This window comes from Zingiber officinale, chromosome 2A, assembly GCF_018446385.1.
Source record: "Zingiber officinale cultivar Zhangliang chromosome 2A, Zo_v1.1, whole genome shotgun sequence".
Taxonomy (NCBI): domain Eukaryota; kingdom Viridiplantae; phylum Streptophyta; class Magnoliopsida; order Zingiberales; family Zingiberaceae; genus Zingiber; species Zingiber officinale.
This window is the reverse complement of record NC_055988.1, coordinates 124,365,074-124,386,616: the sequence shown is the minus strand read 5'-3', so window position 1 is coordinate 124,386,616 and position 21,543 is coordinate 124,365,074. Positions and strand designations below refer to the sequence as shown.

Here is a 21,543-nt window from a genome sequence, read left to right as displayed (position 1 = left end):
TTGAGACAGGACCGATCGAGCTAGCTAGCTCGCTCTTCTTTACCCTGCTGCACAAACAGCTAAAGAAATGAGAACAAAAATGTCACACTGCAAGGCTGTTGCATAACTTAACCGTGAAAGCAATGTGTACTTCATCAATAAATGCTCACTTTAACCTACTTCTCCTTCGTCAGTACTTGTTTACGGCAGCACGCATGGTGCCCGGCAGCACTGTGAGAGAGCAAGACAGAAACCCAATTATTCGACTGTGTTCACAAACTTCGATGAGCCTTCGTTCATGAAACAAAAGGATGCTTGTGTGGATGCTTGTTTGTTGAACAACCTTACTTAACCTAATCGAGGTATTTACTTCAGGAAGGAAGGAAGCGATGGTCCAGAGGACTACGGCACTGGAGCATTAAGTAGCACCTAACATGTATCTGGCTTTTACTGTCACGTAACACTGTTGGAAAGACGTGCAACAATTAAAAACTTGAATAAACATTTTGTATTGTTCGTGACGAGTAGGGATATAATTTAACTTTTTATGACATTTCTGTCGAAAAGAATTATCTCACGCCCAATATAGTATAAACATATCTCATTGACAGACCACAAAAATGAATTATTGTCACAAAAATATAATCAATTGGCTTAGTTATCAAAACAAAAGAATCAATCTAAATACTTTCCCCTATAGATTGTTGCTTTGCATCTATATCATATATGACATCAGGAGTACTGAGTGACCTGTTCCTGTTCCTTCTCTGAACTGAACAAATAATCTAGGACCAAAGAATGCTGCCTTTATAAAACACCAAAGACAAGGACCTAATGGGAGATTGATGCTCACTCCCCGACTCACTCGAACAATTCTAGACATCTATGAACTCAATTTTTTTTTACTATTTGACATGGAGTGGGAAAACATATATTGACAAAGAATGAATTTATAACATTTTTGCAACTGACGAACATGGTCGACATGTTCAGGAGAATTTCGCGCAAACACAAAGTCTCATTCCTGCAAAAATTGGAAGGCTGGGTTCTGAATGAGTCCCTCTGCTGATCTGACGTCTGAGAAATCCTTTGCTTGTAGAGTACTAGACATATCATCAACTGAGAAAGGAATGCTGCACCGGGACAAAAATTGTTGATGGATCGTGCATTCTATTGACTAATTGGCGATCAAAGAGTGATTTATCCGAAATGAAAATTTTCCTTTTACCTGGAGTTATCATTTAACAGGAAGGAACTGCTTTCGGCAATGTTAGAATCCTCTGCCATCAGTACTTGCATTCTTGAAAGAACCTTGAAAATAGCATCAATAACAGAACACATGAGTGCCACTTGTCAACAGTTACCAATGCTTCAATTTTTTAAATTCACAATTTTAGTGAGAATAGAGATGGCCTGATGTTAAACAATAGGAGATTACTCGTGGCCTGTAAAGAAAATTTGAACTCACCTCTGGAGAAACAGTCTTTGTGTTGTAGTTGTCATCCCAGTATTGTGTGCATATTTTATAAAGTTGCTGCACGCTGAGAACCTGTATGAGATTGCAAGTCACCGTTAGGACACCACAACAAAATACCACCATTCACACCAACGCCTGTGCCATTCACAAGAACATTACCACTACAAATGCTCAAGAGTACAAGAATAGATCCTTTGTGCTTACCGGGCATAGGTCATGGACTATCTCGTCGTATGAAATTCTATACTTCTGGAATATAACCTGAACATAGCATAAAACATACAAGCATAAGTGACGTTATACTGTGATAATTATAAAGCTTTTGGGAGGGATTATCAAACTGGAATAGATACTACTAATAGATCAACAGATGCTTAATGCTTCACTTGCAACAGGAAAGATCTATAAGCTTACAGTTGCATTGTGATAGTCAAATCCACAAGTAACTTATTGACAGCGAAGACAAATGGAGTAAATGCAGCATAATAACCCAATAATAGGTATGCCTCTTTCTTTGGTGGAATCAGCAACTATAGGAAAATGTGAAAAGCTAAATCAGGCATATGCATGTGGTGACTAATAAAAACCCAGAAGCTGAAACCAAATTGATTTAAGTATCTTCCTAGTTAAGCTCATAGCAATTTAAAGCTAATTCCCCTGATATCTCTTCAGAGATAGTGTTCCAAAATGCAGCGCTAATTATTGTTTATTACATACAGCCTAACTTTTGAGGCATTTCAATTCTTGCCCAAATTCTTTTCAGTTGAACATGTTAAAATTAGTCTTTAAATAAGAGTAACAAACTTCATATTTATTTGTTTCAAAGAATAGGTTTAAATAACGTAGTCTTAGATTATCTAGCCTGTATATGTAAATAGTTTAGTTTCCTCATCTTTAGGATGGTTATTTGGTTGCCTATAGATACATGAACTGTAATTCCATTTTATTATAATAAATACATAATAAATTTTCCACTTAATTGAATGAGTATAGGTTTGCCCCCACATGGGGTATTTAGTCAATAAAAAAGTTCAAATTATAATATTTTTTTACAACAATAAAAAAAAGGCAACCCGGTACACGAAGCTCCCGCCATGCGAGGTCCCGGGGAAGGATCTATTGTACGTAGCCTTACCCTGCCTTTTAAAAGAGGTTGTTTCCAGGATTCGAACCCGTGACCTTTTGGTCACATAACAACAACTTTACCGTTGCGCCAAGGCTCCCCTTCAAAATTTTTTTTACAACAATATAAGACAAAATTATCTCTTTCAACTTGATATTGTAACTATATTATCTCTTTCTTGCTTGTTGTGAACTCACAATTAAACTTGAAGTGATTCTACCAGCCCACTCACGGACCTTATATAAACCAGCCCATATCCTTCCTTTGATTGGGTCATCTCTTGGCTGCACCTATCCAGGTTTACCCTAGCCATTGGATTGCATGAACAATCCACATTACAACAGTTGAAAGCATTAGTTCACCAAAACCTATCAAGTCAATGGTTACACAACTAAGTCAAATTCGACCCACCGATGGTTTACATGACCAGTTAGGGGATCAGTCACACCACACGGCGGATGAGATTGAGGATCACTTCCTACAAAGGAATAGTTTGAATACACACTTCAACACGACTCACAATGATGCATACATGCAAAGTTCAATGTGAGAAAACAAAGCGCCATGTTACAACTCATGTGTGTTCATATAAGCCTCGTCAGTCACATATGCCACGACTGCCAGGTGTGCTATGTCATGCACCACGTGTGCATGTGATTACTCACCTACACTTTGCACTGCGGTGCACTGCAATGCTCATGTGCATTACACACTACCAGAGTCATCATCTGCATTGGACATGATACACGGACGGATCCAGGAAAAGGCGTTGGGCTGGGCTTTGGGTGTGGAAGGGATAAGTAAAAAGTTTTTTACAAAAGGAATCAATGTGTAATAAATCTAATAGTGAAAACTTTTTTACAAAAACTTTTTTACAATAGGTAATAAAAAAAAAATCATTGGGCTGGGCTAGAGCCTAGGACATCCCTTAACAAGATCTGTCCCTGACGCAAGCCATTATGTGCTTCACACATAAACTAGAACTCACAAAGCAATAAAAGACAATACTTGAACTAGCAGGAAATGTATCATGTATATAGGGTAAGAACCATTTTTCTATAGATTGACAAGATCATTAGCTAGGACAAAAAGATTAACATGTAGTCTAATTCATATTAAAAGAAACATTAGAACTATATGATCGAACATAGAGGAAGTAAAGCGAGGTATCCAGTTAAAAATTTTTCTATATCCAATAGTCCTTTGCTTCTTGGGAGCACAACATGAGTTGCCAAAATTTACCATAAAAGTAAAGGTGTTTTTTCAAATCAATTAGTATAATTTTTATTTTGTAATCACACAATTTAATCTCCAATATAAGAAGTGAAAAAACTCTTAGAAAAACAAATTCTCAGGTACTTGTAACTCACACGATGATATAAGAGGTCATAGGCATTTTGACAAAAATACGCTCAAATTTGAAATCAAGATTTTCTGATGAACATTTAATATTTAGTACCAAAACATTATCTCTCTGATAAAATACATTGAAAAGTAATGGTCGTCTGTATTAAAAAAAAATTACATACCAAGAAACCAACAGCTTGTCTGATGTGTTTAAGTTCATCCCAGGATGATCCAACATACTGTAGTGATGGCAAACCTTAAGATTTAAAGCAACATAATTCAATTGGGAAATTGTATGTTCTTTTTAATACCTCTGGTTTTGCTTTCACACACCACAACTCCAGCTCAGCCAAACCATCTTTTACATACTCCCCATTGCTGAAGGAGCAACACTCACGACGAAGCAGCAAACTGGTGCAAGAAAGTAGTTATATCACAAGTTCATAGTAGATTAGATATAACTAATTACAAATAACTACCTGTTAAATAATTGTACATTTATGTATGAAAAAATCTGCATGTTCATTTTTTCAATCAGAATAGAAGGCACCTGCAAAGAACTAGGTCAATTATTTGTTCTAATAGGAATGAACACTAGAGTACTGCTACATCAGACAACTTACACAGTTTTCTTGCAGCATCTTCAGAAGGTCAGCTAAACTCTCAACAATGGCCTTCCAGTAGTTACTTTGTCCTTCTTTTCCAAATGAACGCCCAGAGCCTCGCAACATTGTTTCCCTTGTTCTTAGGGACTAGTAAAACCAACCAACAATTAGCAACGACTAGATGCAGAAAGGAATAAAAATAGTAAACTATCACTAGTATTGCAGTATATTAGCAACAAGTAGGGTATTACATCACCAATGAGGAAAACCAAGAGGAATTATTATGTTATAATCTGAAAATACAAACATCAAAATAAAACCTGCGAGCACATCAAAATTTAAATGCTAATGAAATCATATCATTAGCTGACTTCTTTTTGCTGAGGAAACCCAAGAGGAATTATTATGTTATAATCTGAAAAATACAAACATCAAAATAAAACCTGCGACCACATCAAAATTTAAATGCTAATGAAATCGTATCATTAGCTGACTTCTTTTTGCTATTATGTAAGTGTATCTCAAGCAATTTCATGATTTGTTGATCAATAATGAGATGTTTCAATGTTAACAACCAAAAAATTTACAATGCAACTCCAAACGGGCACATAAAGTTAGTTTTGGTAGGACAGTAAAAAAAAAAAAAAAAGGGCAACCCGGTGCACGAAGTTCCTGCCATGCGGGGTCCCGGGGAAGGATTCATTGTACGCAGCCTTACCCTACTTTTTGCAAAGGTTGTTTTCAGGATTCGAACCCGTGACCTTTTGGTCACATGGCAACAACTTTACTGTTGCGCCAAAGCTCCCCTTCTTTTGGTAGGACAGTAGGAAGAGTAAAATCTTACCATAGCCACTTCAGTTATGGTAAGGAGGCTATTTTCAACAGTACAGGACATCACATAATCAGCAAAAACGTGAGTACCTGTATACATAGTGAAAGCATAGAAGACAAATTCTTTTTCACATTATCCCGTATCATTCCATAAATCTTCTCCACGTAAGCTGTTAGCTGCTGCTTGAAAAGCAAGGCAGGATATTTTGCTTCAACATGGCGCACAACATCCAGGCCGTCCACAGCAAGGTTATTGAAAGATGCCGAAGAACGAAATGACTGGGATTGAATAATGTAGGCATTCGGTTAATATCAAATAAGGTAGCCAAACAACTAAGACCACAAATGGTTATTACGTACTTGGGTCATTCTCCCAAACAAAGATGTTGGAGCAGGTGGTCTTTGACGTTGATTAGCTCCCGAGGCCTTTAGACTTTTTTGCAGCAAAAACAACAAATTAGAAGCATTTGAAAGCCAATAAGCAAGATGATCATTACTCTCTTCATTCTGCAAGAAAAAGTTCAATAAATTAGCATAAAGGATAACATAAATCAACACAGGAACAATAATCCACAGTTAAGTGTGAGAAGAACAATGAGTTATAAATGTCAACAGTCAATGAACAGTGATGCATATTACAGATTGCTGATTTGATAGATATTTCAATTTTCTGATGTTATTCTTTTTTTATTTATAATCAATTCTAACAAGACTACCAACCAGGTATGGTGCTTGTTAAAAAAAGAAATGACTTGATAGAATGCATCTGTTTCGCTAGTAGATGAACATTACTTTGTATATTATAACAATCCAAATGGAGCAGGTTTCCGGAACTCGTATCATATTTGAAATGCATACAAAAAATGGCTACGTAAACTGGCAAATTACTTCAATTGCAGAGCCAATCGTCTGGATGAGACGATCAAAAATACTAGTCCTCTCAGCTTCAAAGGATTTCCAGTGAAGAAGGCATTTGTATATGGTTAATGCAGCAACTGGTTTTCCCTGGCTAAATCCAATATTTCTTCTGACACAACTGACTAGGGCATCAAAACTCTCCTGAAAAGAGCGAGGTCATTGAAGAAAGTGATAAATGCAATGATCACAGATAACTCTTTTTTTATGAATCGCATAAAAACTTACAAGTTGTTTCTCAGCATACAATTTGCTCAACTTAGCTTCAGCATTCTCATAGTTCTTAAATGCTGGTGGGGCACTCTGAGGTTCCTATAGATAAAACAGACTTAAATGGAGGTAAACATAAATGCTTAAATTCTTCTCTGAATACAGATGGTGTCACTGTCATTAAAGAAACATATAACAAAGAAAATTAAACCTTTGGCTCTTCAATATGATGATCACCATTCTCCAAATTCTATCATCAAAGACAACAAAAGTATAAGAATGATAACAAAATAAGTATGTGAAAAACAGTGCCTTGTTATGTAGAATGTACATACATGTTTGGAAGGAGTAGTTGGATTTGATAAATGCTCTGACATGTGTTTAACAGGGGAATGCAATAAGGTCTGCTGTCGCAGAATCTGATTCTCAGATTCCATGTTAGACAGTTGCTCTTTAAGCCTGTGAACATATTGAAATCATTTTAATTGAATTGAGAAACAAAACAGGGACATGAGGCATAACAAATAAAAAAAATAATAATGTGGTTCATCAAACAGATGAATGATACAAGAGGGAACATGGAAAAGGAAAATCATAGGAACCTCAATACTGAATTATTCAACTGAATTATCTTAGCCTCAGAATCCATGGCCTTCTTCAACCTTTCTTCACTAATTTTACTTGTTTCTTCAAACTTCTTCTCAGTTTCATCAATTTTCATTTCCAGTGAGCTCACCAAAACCTACAAAATTGTGAAAAGTGCCAGGTGTAAATGTCCTGATGATGAAAAAAGAGAAAGAAGGAAAAGAAGCAAATTGTAAAAGAAAGATTGCCAACAAACAACATAATGACATTTTCAGACAGTTGCGAATAACAATGTACTTCACTAAAGATCAAGATACTGGTTCAAATTGTCAATTCGTGATAGTGGAGTAGTAAAAAATAGTATTTATTTCAAACCCACCTTGAGCTTCTCATTTTCACCTCTAAGCTTATCCATTAGCGTTGTATCAACAACAGGAACCTCTTTAATAATAGGAACTAGCTCAGCAGCCTTTTTGGCAGCCTCACGCTCCTTAGCTAGCAAAGACTTAGCCTCCTTGCTTTGTTGTTGCACTTCTAACAAAGCAGCTTGCAATTTGGCATTCTCTTGTGTTTTATTTTCCTCAAGGTCAGCCTATAAAAGGATAGCCATAGTAACACAAGGAAAGAAAAGTGCATGTTTCGACAATATCCATGGTAAGAATATGATTCAGGACCAGATAACAGAATATGTTAGACAGTAGAAGAAATTTTGTATGGTTTTGCTCCTCTCCTTTCTCTTCTTTACTGAGTGGAATTGAAAGTTGGAATATAGGAATTGCATCTCCTACAGATTGAAATGTAAATATTGACTATTTTTAACTTGGCTCTGCCATGTTTAATCAAAAAAATGAAGTGTATACGATGAAGTATATAATAGAAATACTCAGTAAAAAAATTACTGAGAATGTGAATTTAACTTACATATTCTAGATTTCAAGGATTGAGTAAGAACATAATTCAGAATTTGTAGAGGACTATCTTGGTATGTATTTTGGATAGAGAAAGTGGACTTTACATTAGGTGTGATTTTTAAAATATTAATTCTAGTTGCACTGGCCTAGTAGGATAAGGCTTGGTTCTTGTTGTTGTTGTTGTAATTCTAGTTGCATGCCATACTAACTGAATCCAACCATCACCATTGATTTACCTACAAAATGTGTGTGTTTGTCTTTCTTTTCCTTTATCCAAAGTAAACCAAAACAATAATGAGTTTTACCCTCATGCGTTTTTCCAACTGCAGACGCCATGTAAGTTCCTCAACTTGTTTTTCCAACTTATTCTTTGCAGCTTGAAGAGCACCAGTTTCTCTAGCCGCCTGGAAGGGAGAACGCAGATATTAAAGCAACATTCAGTATGCAAGTGCACACGCTGTGACAAAGAATATTTTATATTGCCATGCATGATATACTTCAACTTTGTTACTGCAATAACATATGAATATGTGGGTCTGCCAAATCAAAATAATATCATTTCAGAAATGCTAAATGCCATCAACAAATACTACAAACACTGAAACTAAATAATCTAGGTTCCACATATCCCCTACACTTGCAATATTCAATCATGCACATCAAATATTCACATTTAATGCACTAAGCAAGGTGTTAAACCCATGTATGAACTCATGTCCATATTCTGCAAAGGAAATTGACAAAACAAATCAAGAAAAATTACCAGTTTAAGCATTCGCAGATCTTTTCTTGCAACCCTTCCTCTCCAAGCACATTGAGTAGTGATTGCAGCTTTCTTTGTCATTGAATAATTCAAAGAAGCGAAGTATTGACGACAATGACTCTGGAAATAACAGTATCCACAAGTAGATGGTCTTGATTATATTTATGTCAAGATTAAAAAAAAAAGTGCTATGAGAACAAGGTAACAATATTAACAACCATCTGCCAGTCTAGGGATTTGATATCACTAGGAAAAGTTGCAGGTTTAGATGTCAGAGAACATAATGATAATTTGATCAAGTAGTTATCTCTAGTCAATGTAGGCAAACTAGATTTGTGATGTGTACATGTCTGTACATGTTTGAAAACATCGTCTGAAAAACCCATAACTTGCCTGAATAATAATTGCAGCTTTTGTCTGCCTCCTAAAATGAAATTCCTCACGAGCAGACATCCCCCGTAAACCAGCCTGGATGGTAATAGCCGAAGACAATAACTCTCCATACACATTCCTTCCAAGATGCATGCGGAAAAATGCCTGAATTCGAATTGCAGCAGCTTGTCTACGCATGCTCTCATAAATTTGCTTTGCCAATTGTCCTTCAAAGGCATAAGCGAAGAAACTGTCTTATTTCAGTTTGAGAGGGAAAATTCATTTATCAGATATCCTTGTTTTTAGTAGGATAAACTTTTATGTATTGGGAATCTTCTTGAATAACAGATGAAGACAATTTTTAGTAGATACCTCTGCATGTGGTTTGAATCTGTATGGCTGATTTCTTAAGAACAATGAAAGCCCTGCGGACAAGGTATGACCGAACTTTTCTTTGGATTGTGCTAGCAGATCTTCCCAGAACTTCCTTCCTATGGGCATCAAGTTCAGCCATTTGACCAGCTCGAAGAAACACCTTTGTCTTTCCAATCTAAATATTTTATACTCAAGAAGTAAGACAAACGCTACGCAATGCAACAAGCAGAGCTTCTTTCTTAATCATATGAATGAGTATTTTAGTTGCTAACTTTGATGACCATCTGTTTTTAGTCTAACATTAAATCTAAAAATAAGGAGGTTGAATGTATATCAATATGCATGGAAGGTCATCAAATCAGTTTATTTTTATAAACTATCAAATAACAAATTTCCCAATCTCTCTTATTAAGTTTTCCTGAATTATATACACTATAAAAGAATCTTCAGATTTTATACTACTGAAATAACTTCTCACAATCAGTAGAATGAGAACAGTGCCATGTGCTGGTGCCAATACCACTTATGCACCGTGGCATGGCCGGCACAAACCTGTCTCAATCTTGGCTACGAAATGCCAACAGAAAAGCAGAATAATCTCAAAGAATGCACCAATATCAATATGCTACCAATTCAACCAAGGCTAATTTCAATAATCAGTTCATAGCAGGTTTCATTTGTCAAGAGTATTACATAAGATGATCTAAACATATAATCCTTCAACTTCAAGTTCCAAACAGGTCTGGTAATGATACCATATCAGTCCAGCCTGATTCTAAAATATCATTATTGGAGAAATAGCTAAAACATTCATTTTGGCACCCACCTACTTAAATATCCTAACAATAAGCTTATTTTCTCAAATCTCTACTGGTAGAATGATGCCCAGTTTATAGTATTTCGAACATCAAATGCTTTTTACAACATACCTTTTATCTCTTACTAGCAATGAGAGCACGACAGCTTCCCATAAACAGAGGGTTAGCATTTAAGATATACAAGAGCAGACAGGATTTGCTAAATAGCAAAGCAATCTCAAATGCATAAGAAAACTATTGTAACATATTACGAAGCCATGTCTCACTGTTGAAAACATGAAGTTCTTATTTCCCTAGGCTAACTTGAGACTTAGACCTCAAGGTGTATAAAAGGATGATACAAGAATATCAAGGGAAAACCATACGATCATTTATGAGTTTAGATATACACAGGCTATTAGCGCTAGAATGCCTATTGTTGATGCCAGAATACTCCACACTCATTAGTCTTCACGTGGCAGGTGTGGAGTTTCTTCTAAAATGGCTAGTCATTTTGGAATAGGATGAACTCCACCCTACTTCAACTTAGCATCAGATCAAGAGGTCCAGGTTAAAAATTATCAAAAAAAAAAAAGTTGAACCTTGGCCTCTTTTTTTTGTTTGATAATCTTTAACCTTGACCTCTTGATCTGATGCTAAGTTGAAGTAGGGTGGAGTATTATTATTATTATTATTATTATTATTATTATTATTATTGGGGTAAGCCATTCGTCAACTAACTTTAACATGGTGTTAGAGCCAAGCCTATACCTCTAAGTGATTGTGTGAGGGTAGGGTGAGTAAAAGCTAGGATTCTCCATGCTCATTAAGCCCACATGGACATTAATGATGGCTCATTATATATATATATATATATATATATATATATATATATATTTTGGGATCTGATGGATTCCACCCAAATTCAATACCTATAGAAGACACTCATTAATCCTGAAGTTTACTTTCAAGGTATGCTACATTCTTTCAAAATTATTAAAATTTTGTGAACCAATTAGAAAATGAACCATAAAATCTAAGGAAGATACTTGATAAAATTTGATTTATATAGAAATATGTGAATGGTATTCTCATATATCTAAAAGGTGTTATTTAAAAAAAAATAAATAAATAAGAGTAAAGGTTGCAGTTAATTCCCATATTAAAAGTTACCTGGTAACCTTTGAGATCTGCCCTCTCTAGCAATCTCTTTGCCGCAGTGATATCATCATAACTTCTAGGAAAAAAGATAAATGTATGAGACTAAACAAACATCAAGCATTTGATGTATCAATATGACATTGAGCTCAAGTACACAATACCTTCCATCTAAAACTTCTGGTGCGAGAATGCCAAAACGGTCAACAAATGTGGAAAATGCACGCCTTGTTGGATATCCGGCACAGCTTATTCTAATGGCTTCCATCACTCCCTAAACAGAGAAACGGTGCAACAATAAACACTAATATGAGAAAATCTCTAATGAACTGCACATGCATAGGAGATCTTACCCCGCAGCGGAGTTGTTGAAGAACATTATGATTCTCAAATATTGATGGTTTCAAAAGATTGTTGGGTTTAACACAGCGAATATAGTGTGGCTCAGTGGCATTAAGAGTTTCCAGAAGAGATTGCAGTTGTTGCTGCACAGTTATTGCCAATAAACATAAAGAATGGAAATTGTAAGGCTGCACAAAATATGAAGAATGCCATCATACCTTGAATCTTAAGCCAATTGATGAGAACTTTGAAGATTTTGAAGTGTCCTCAGACAGAGGTGGAAATAAATTTGAAACAAAAAAACATCTAGAAGCACTCAAGAGAGCCTGATGCTCAGCAACAACATAGTCCTTGTTCTTGTCTAAAAACAACTCTGTCTTATATGTGACCTATACAATGAAAGTTCTATCTAAGTTGCAATTTTAGTTATACGTGGAAATATAGAAAACAACATGACAAAGGAACTCACTTCACCAGCATAATGACAAATGGTAAAGTCAGAACGGGATAATTTTGGCTTGCTAAAGCGCTTATGATCTTTAAAAGCCTGGTAGAGTTTCTGAGCAAAAGTTACATGTGTTGATCTGGGCAGCATGCTGCACAAAGAAGGAATAATAATAAAGCACCCATTCAATAAATTCCTAGAACACCAGTGTAATGTGCCAGAAAACATACCAAGCCTCATCCAGGAGAGCAATTATTCCACCAGGTTTCTGGCAGTCAATAAACAAAAATAATAAGAAGAAGAACTTATAAATGAAACCATATAGATGATGTTCATTAACAAAGCATTCGAGTCAGATTGATTTGGTAATTTTCCTGACATGCTAGATGCATTGGTTGGGTACATGTCCCTCCCATGTTTCAAACTTCACAACTTGCTCAAAATTTTACATTCTTATTTGCATTTCTGAAAATTCCAGGAAATGAAATTTTAAACAAAAAAAAACTCAAGAAAGACTATCTCATACAGTGTTCTTTGTGAGTTGCCATATTTGGAATACCCTCAATTCCAATGAAATATAGTATAAACTAGCATCTTCAATCCCACATTGTTAAGTCTTCAAAGGAGAAAAGGTTCTTGTATGTAGTAGTGAACTTTCTTAGGCAGGTCAAAATCATTACTGTGAGGATTGATGTAGGCATGTGGGTTCCATCAGTGATGCGAAAGGAAGGCAGGCATGACTGTTTAGTCTCACAGTGCTAGATTCCAAACAAGGAACAATCTCGATCCTGCTTCAAGTACCAATTAGGTCATTACAGTGAATATTCACTTAGGCACACAAGTTCTATTTATGTTTAGTCAAACATCGTTGAGTCCTTAAGGGGGATAGTTCCTTATATATGTGGGAACAAGTTCTATTTTTGTTTAGATAAATATTGTTGAGTCCTGAAAGGGGGTTAGTTCCTTATATGTGTGGGAATGAGCCTCCCAAATGGATTAGTCATTTTGTGATGGATGGGCCTCGTATAACAGTATATAAAAACCAATTTAAATGGTTAGAACAGCCTACTCAGCTGGTAGGATTTGACCGTCATTTGGTGAGTCAAAACTCAAAACAAATCCTTGGAGGTATGGTATAGTGTCCAAGAGGCATATTTAACAAATTTTAAGGAGGTACTTCTTTATTTGTGGTTTATAGCCTCGAACTCTAGATCTGACACCATTATGACCCCTTGTCTGAGTAACATCTGGGAGCTTTATTCAATCTTAACATGATTATGGAACTTGCAAGAAACTCGGGATCCACCCACCGACAAGACATAAACAAATAACAGACTTCACTTGCACAGATCAAAAGTCATCTAAAAGAAAAAAAAAGATACTGCCAAAATTGCGTAATATAATCTAGGCAAGTGGATGAAGAAAAACAACAATCATAAAGGATTTGGTAGATAGCACTTATATGGAAAAGCAATCAAGACATACCTTTTCAATAAGATCTAGGATGTCCTTGTTATCAACAAACTCTATATAACTCCAACTGATCTCTTCCTTAGTATATTCTTCTTGTTCCATCTTAAAAACATGCTGTGACAAAAAGAAATATGATAGGCTACAAACAATGGATTTGAATTTTTGTCGTACTCAAATACATGTATAAGGTGTTAACCTAACCTGATTGAAGTGTTGCTGTAATTTTTCATTCGTCAGGTTGATACAGAACTGCTCAAAACTGTGAAATGTGAATATATATTAGCCTGCCCAGGAGTTTGTCCATGTTAACTAATAGAAAGTACTGACAGATAGATTATTACTATAAAAAAATAGTTCATTTTTCAATTAAGAATCATCAAAGGAGTGTGGTTATTAATCAAAGAGTAGCCTGAAGTACGAGAATATGCCAATGCTGTAGCTAGTAAGGTTCAAGGCTCAAGGCTCTAGCTAATAAATCTTTCAGCTATGCAAATATTTGAAGAGCCAGGAGTTTCACGTGGTCTATAAGATATAGTAAAACATAAAAAATATCATCAACTGGGTACCTGTTAGTCTTAAAACTTTCAAAGCCATATATATCCAGCACTCCGATTAAGCACTTAGATTTAGGATCTTGACCAATTGAGTTGTTGATCTTATTTACAAGCCTGCATAAAACAGATTCATATCAAACCAATTACTGCAAGTTTCATATAACCATTTGTCAAAAAGTATTAAAAAAAAACTCAAATCAAACAAAAGAGAAAAATATGAAAAGGCCATCATAATATCACATAAGCATTTTACCAATCAAACAATCTTGAATATACAACTTTTGCAAGGGCATCTCTACTTAAAGTTGCAGCCTCTGGATCCAAGGTTTTTATTATGTTCTCATCACGAGTAATAATAACACGCTTACATAAAGAATCTTCAAGAGCCTTTTCATCACACCTGAAGATTCAAATCTATTCTGTCAGAAATGCACATACAATACGGAGTCGGTATTCAAAAGTAAAATGCTCAGTGATTTTACATGAATAGCTCAGCAGCAGTTTGCAAATGGAAGCATGATTTTGCATCTTTGGGTTGAGAAGAATCTGTTTCCTGTCCATCTGTGAATTCAATATTTCCCAAATGGAGAATAGCAGCTACGACTCGGAAAATGGCATCCTGAATAAACCAAATTTCAAGAATATATGATAAGAACAACTTTAAAAGTGAAACACTATCAGGTACAGGGCTCTCTCATGTGAGTAGGAAAATAAACCTGTTCATCAAAACTGATGCCAATGATGTCCATAGCCTTTTTAGTTTCCTCATACTCCTTGGAATCATCTACCCCATCAAGCTGATAGCAGTTGGATTGGTTGAGATAATGAAAGGTCCTGGGATTTTCCAGCTTGTATCTCTTACGATCCTGAACAATGGAATTTTTAAAAATTTAGAACTGGACGAGCAAACTTCTACTGTTACCCTAATACTTTTAGATAAGATAATGGGTAAAATAATGATGAGATAGACCATCTGGAAAATGGTATCGTAACCAATGTTCACCTGAACTGCACATATGATTTAACCCATTAAAACTAAATTGTAATCCACTATCATCTGAAACACAAGCTGTGTTTACCAATTATCTTTACCTCACCCTCAATCACATGTGAACGAGAATGAAGTGTTGGCCACATCATGTTGCATCAATAGTGTTAAGAACATATAAATTGGTCAATCTCCTAATAGCTCAAGCTTTTGGAATAAGTTCTTAACCAATCAATTTTAACATTGTATCTGAGTAGGAGGTCAAAGATTCAAATTCAAAGTGTGTCCAAAAAAATACCTAAATTAATTCGTGCATTAGCTTTGAGCCAATCAAGTCAAGTAGGTCACCCACGCATGAAGGAATTATTAACAGTATAAAAATTGGTTGATTTCCTAATAGCTCAAGCTTTTAAGGATAAGTGGTTAGTCAATTAATTTTTACAAATAATATGTAGTTGTGCTGGAGCAGATGTGGTATCACACTACCACTCAATCAAATATTTGTGAAAATGCAAGGTGTATATCCAAGGATCAACACTTCCACTCATTGACTAAGGTCTACATAGTCATTTATATGGATTTTTTTTGCTACAATGCAGTGGATATATGAATGTTAATAGTTAGATGATTAGTGCTTTATGGTTGGACACTTGTTATAACTAGATTGGAGGTTAGGCAAAGAGGCATGTGGTAATCTGATCTGATCATTCTGTATGCCATTCAACATTACGTGTCTTTTATGATGCATCATTAAGATGTATGTGATCATATTTCTTGCATAAGTACTCGGTATTATTTCTTCTCTGTTGATTCCTTTCTATTGCCTCCAGTTTTCAGGACTGAATCTCAACTTAGTTTATCATCGAGGTTGATGGATCTACTTACTAAAGGTATGTTTTCTAGTTTTGCTCTGGCACTAAGATTTTCAATTTAGGTCAAGCATGTTCAAGCAAATTTTATTTATCAGTGGATCGGCCCTAGACTCAATCCACATGCTACATACAAAAATATGGTATTGCATCATGACGCAATGAAGAACAATTTCTACCTATTCTTATGCAGTGAAGCTCTAGACATGTTTTTTTACTAGGGATTCCAAAAATGGAAAACAATAAATCCTTAGTCTACTGGGGTTTGAAAATGGTACAAAGTGTAAAGTGTAAACAGCCAAACAACATGAAAGACTCCATACTTCTGGTGGGGCTGCACAGAGCATGTAAAAGCAGTGATAATTTCTTTCGGGATCAGATATCTGACAAACGCGAGATCTTTCAAGAAGGTAAGTTCTGATGGCAGCTCCGGAGATCCTTCCCCTCTCATCAAATTGAATCTCGACAAACTTGCCAAAACGGCTGAAGATATAAAACAATAGCCAAAGAATTAGAGAATGCATGAGATAATATTTTAGTTGGAAAAAGGACAGTATAGACATCAAAACTAGTGCACCTTGAGTTGTTGTTTCTTACTGTCTTTGCATTTCCAAAGGCTTCAAGAACAGGATTAGACTGCATAAAAAATAAATAAATAAATAAATAAACGAGATTAGAGGAAGACAAATCAGGATTATTTGGAAAAAAAAAATTGTGTACAGATCCAAGAGTGACAGTAAACAGAACAAGGCACTGGTTAAAACTTCAACTTAAAGATAGGAAGATGTTTCACCTGCAGCACTTGTTGCTCAACAGTTCGCCCTCCTGATGCAGCTCTACCACCCATGAAGGCGAGATAACGCATGATCATCTTTGTGCTTTCTGTTTTACCTGCTCCACTTTCCCCACTTACTAAAATTGATTGACTTATTCCCTCATTTCTCATCAATCTGTAATGCACATTGCACATTGCACATTGAAGATAGTGAAATTTGTGAATACAGGACTAAGCATAAAGAAAAGAAATTACTGATAGGCAGTATCCGCAACAGCAAAAGGATGGGGACTTAATTCGCCAAAAGCTGCCCCTTTATATTGTTCCATCATATATCGATCATATAGATGAGGCAAACGTCGGAAGGGGTTGACAGCAATCAAAATATTTCCGGTGTAAGTCTGTTCACATAACTTCATCAATCAGCTGTTTGTGCAATCTGAGATCCACAAAGAAAATAATCCTACAATATGGAACAACTTTGAAAAGAATGTGAAAGAGATTTTGCTATAGCAAAAGAATTAGATATTCATAAATTATGGATAAGGAAACCAGCAGTTTATGCCATATAGGATATTGCTAAGGAACTAGGATCTCATTTTCATTAACATCTACTTACATAAATTTCATTAATGTCATATCTAGCTCTCAAGTTTTGTAGCACGCCTGGTTCGTGCAAATAAGCAAGTTTGGTCATGTCATCCACTCCACTAGGTGAAGCTTCAGGATCCTTAGGGTGGACATCAGAGATCTTAGCAGTCACCTGCATTACAACAAGTGGTCATATTAAAGAAAGACACATAAATTAATACTATGGGTTCACTATCCCATGGTAGATACTAGGAAGATCTCTAAATCACTAAACACACAAAAGATGTCATCCAACCATTTAAGCTTCAGAAGCATCTTCCATATGAGACTATCAGAGACAAATCAAACACCAGAATAGCTTACAAAGACTTGCACTTGCTAACTGCCATGGCATACATGCCAAAAACAAAATGCAGTTTAACAGTGAATGAAGTGCTCACCGTTCTCCCAGTGCTACAGCTGATCTTAATCTCACTGCCCTTGACCTCCAAGACTTCTCCATCTATCCAAGCGACATCAGGATCCTCAACCCAGACTTGTGAACCTACTGCTACACTGAATTTTCTTGCCTGTAAGGGAAATTTATCAACATTGGGACTAAAACAAATGGCCTTAGTTCAATGCATGCGCAGAAATGACCCAACAAAGCTAGAACGACATGAACTGATCGGTAGAATTAAAAATATTTTTTATGTTATTTCAAAAAAAATCAGAATATTTGCGTATCCACTATTTTTGGCTAATTATAGATTAAGAGCAACTTAAAGTTTCGGCTAAAAAAATCATTTCGTTAAAATCTGTTGGATCAAATCTAGTTTGATAGACGCTTCTTCTGGTACGAAAAACATTCCTCCCAGGAAAACCAAAAGAAATCGAACTAGCGCTAACCATCATGATTAGATTCCTCACCATTGTCGCTGCGACGGTACCAAAGCCAAGAGGTACTCCCTGATGCTTCCTCCTACAAGCTTCGAGGTACACTAGCAAGTTCCCTCAAGCTCCACTGCCTGACCCTGCCCGTGCTCCCCTCGACGACACACTTAGAAGCGAGATAGATCTTGCTCGTCCCTGTCCGATGTCTCCAGATCGCTTCGAAGGGAAGAGCGAAGAGGAGACGACGACCAGAACGGAATCCCTGATCCGACGCCCTAAGCCTTTCGCGTCCTCTTCCTCGTTCACTTAATTTCTCCCTCTTTGAGTCTACCTGAACACGCGATCCTTAAACGCGTTCTCAATTCAAAATTCTAAATTGCAATTGAAGCAATTTTTCTACCGTAGGAGAACATTTACTAAATCCCTCTTTAAGCTTTTCAAATGTCTAAAGCACCCTGATTTTACTTTTCAAAGTTATCATTTTTTGCCTCATTAGTTTCTCAAATTGCAATTTCTCATCCTCCCCCCATTATATATATATCCCCCTCTTTCAACAAATTAACAGAAGCAAGCCGAAATTTTGCACTGGCTATGATTAGCCATAAAATCACAATCTAGATGCATAATGAAAAACTAAAAATGAAAATATCAATTAACTTTAATAATTATTTATATTACACAATTATCTCCCTGTATTTCAAATATTAAAAGACATAAATTAAAAAAAATCATATTTTTTATTTATTATCAAAATAATACTTAGATGATGTTTGATTGATGAGTTTAGAAATAAGATAATGGAATAATAGTAAAAGATAGTATTTTAATTATGAGTTTAAAAATGACAATTTGAGAATGATTTCTAAATTTAAAAAAATCAATTAAACTCGTGTAACTAGGCAGATTTCATTTTTATTTTCATTCTTATTTTATTTTACTATCAAATTTATACTCATAGTCATTTCAGTCATTTAACTAAATGTTACTTCAATTTTATCTCAGTCTATTTTTATTTTTAAAAATATTTTTGATGTTATTGTAATAGTTATGATTTATAACTACTACGCCATGATATTTTGATTCTAATTAACACTAGTAATATTATATTATAGTCAATTCATTTATGATCAATATTATATTTTAATAATTATAAAATTAGAATTATTGTATAATTATAGTAGCTATGACATAATACTATAGAATCATAATTATTATAATTTAATATATAGTTGTAATCATTAGGGTATCTCGAATGTAAGATTTATGAAAGATTTGTAAAATAAAAAAAAACCTCGATAAAAAAATTTGAACCATGGTAGAAATCAGGTTTAAGATTTATAGTTAAAAAACAGTATTTGAAACTCAAACATACTTTTTCCTCTCGAAGATGGAACTCATAATTAATGATAAAATAGTATTACATTATGATTTGTAACGTAAAAGTTATATGATTTACAATGTAAAACCTATAAAAAAAATTATAGAGAGATTTTTTATCATAAAGAAAATAGTAATTTTTTTTATTTTTGATATAATATTAATGTGGCACGTTGGGAATAAAAAAAATCTCATTTAAAAATTTAATTATTAGAGAGGCCTAAAAGATCCTATGTTACACAACTGTGGCCAGATGGGTGGTAGGATCCAACTTACCCATAATTGCTACACTAATATTGAAAATAAAGGATACTTTTTTAAAAATAAAAAATATACCAAGGTGAAATATGAGATTGTATTGATAATAAATTAAAAAAAAAAACCAAGGCCCATAAATTATTTTGTAAAAAAAATTATGCATAATTGCCCATATAAATATTATTACGAGAATCGGGGCGTCATGATTAAAATAGTACCATTTTCTGCCAATAAAGAAAGTAATAAAATTTAAAAAACAAAACAAAATTCAGCAATTATGAGTTTAATGCCTTAAAAGAGAAATACATGAAGTTTAGACCTTATTTGGTTAGAGACAGTTTTTTTTAAAATTTTTTTTGCATAAAAGATCAAAAAAAAAAAAACATTAAAGAGGTAATTAAATTTTATTAAATTATAATATTTAATGTTATTTAATGTGTTAAAAAAAAATTGAAGGGGGATGAAAGGGTGATTTTGTGGGGCAGCGTTTGGCATGTGATGCCAACAAGTCAACACGTGGGCCATGCTGTTTAATGATCTCCATGATTGGCGCATACCTACCCGTCCAGGCAATGGGAGTATCCATAATTGACGTTTAAACGACTCCTTTTTAGTCATTTAATTACCTGTACTTTTTATATAAAAAATCCCAACATCGATTCACAGAATTTTCCCTTAAAATTTTCTTTTTTTTTCTTTGCAATTGCCATATTTTTTTTTGGAAAATTATAAATATATTATAGCTTATATTTTCAAAACAAGTATGTAAATTTTTATTTTTGTTTGCTCAGTTCTTTCCCATTTCAATGCCACACAAAATTGGGTCGGTGCAATTGTTGCGATTTGGTCTATCCAAATCAATTTAATAGGTAGAAAAATAATATTTTGATATAATAATATTTTGAATAAATAAGAATACTTTTTATTTTAAGTCGTAATATTTTTTATTAAAATTTACTAAGAGAATAAGATTAATTTTGAGATAAAAAATTAATGATGGGTTGATTTTTGAGAAAATTTGTATGCAGTCCCCATTGGCAAACATAATTTTACATGCAGTCTATACTTCCCAAATTCTTTGTTTTCACTCCTTAGTTAAACATATTTACCTAATTACCCATGATATTTTTAGGTATAAAAAGTTCAAAAATCAGTATAATTCATCTTAAATTCAGTACATTAAATTTAGAATCTAGTATATTTTTTTATCAAATTGAGTACGATTCTTTTTTCATCTTAATTAGATAGAAAATATATTAGATTTTTCTTTAAATAGTACTCAATTGGATGAAAAATATATTAAATTTTCTTTAAATGATAAATAGCGTTGAATTTAGGAGGAATTATATTAAGAAAAAAGTTGTGCTCAATTTAATAGAATATATACTCGATTCTAGTTCAAAGTGTTGAATTTAAGAGGAATTATACTCGTTTTTAGACTATTTGTACCTAAAAAAATATGAGAGTTAATTTTGGTAGAAAATATACACGATTTTCTTTAAATGGTACTCAATTGGATGAAAATATATTAAATTTTGTTTAAATGGTAC

The 21,543-nt window shown here is 34.5% G+C and overlaps 1 protein-coding gene across 2 annotated transcripts; it reads right to left on the bottom strand.

Annotated features, from left to right (window-relative positions):
- Positions 1-565: 565 nt before the first annotated feature.
- On the bottom strand, positions 566-18,738 carry LOC122042202 (myosin-6-like). 2 transcript variants are annotated; one of them, XM_042602201.1, is made up of 39 exons: positions 18,395-18,738; positions 17,926-18,054; positions 17,514-17,657; positions 17,150-17,295; positions 16,913-17,069; positions 16,697-16,755; positions 16,443-16,602; positions 14,979-15,128; positions 14,745-14,881; positions 14,516-14,662; positions 14,275-14,376; positions 13,910-13,967; positions 13,721-13,822; positions 12,466-12,503; positions 12,260-12,386; positions 12,009-12,179; positions 11,802-11,933; positions 11,613-11,722; positions 11,464-11,527; positions 9,491-9,668; positions 9,140-9,345; positions 8,747-8,866; positions 8,289-8,387; positions 7,452-7,664; positions 7,090-7,229; positions 6,823-6,946; positions 6,699-6,737; positions 6,506-6,589; positions 6,251-6,421; positions 5,723-5,869; positions 5,453-5,641; positions 4,550-4,678; positions 4,406-4,476; positions 4,238-4,337; positions 4,109-4,165; positions 1,661-1,717; positions 1,448-1,528; positions 1,208-1,290; positions 566-1,112 (listed from the first exon to the last, which is right to left on the bottom strand). In XM_042602201.1, the coding sequence occupies exons 1-39, from the start codon at positions 18,395-18,397 to the stop codon at positions 998-1,000; spliced, it is 4,539 nt and encodes a 1,512-aa protein (XP_042458135.1). In that variant the 5' UTR covers positions 18,398-18,738; the 3' UTR covers positions 566-997. The 2 variants fall into 2 exon arrangements, with proteins under 2 accessions (XP_042458135.1, XP_042458137.1); XM_042602203.1 differs by having other exon boundaries at positions 11,464-11,524.
- Positions 18,739-21,543: the final 2,805 nt, after the last annotated feature.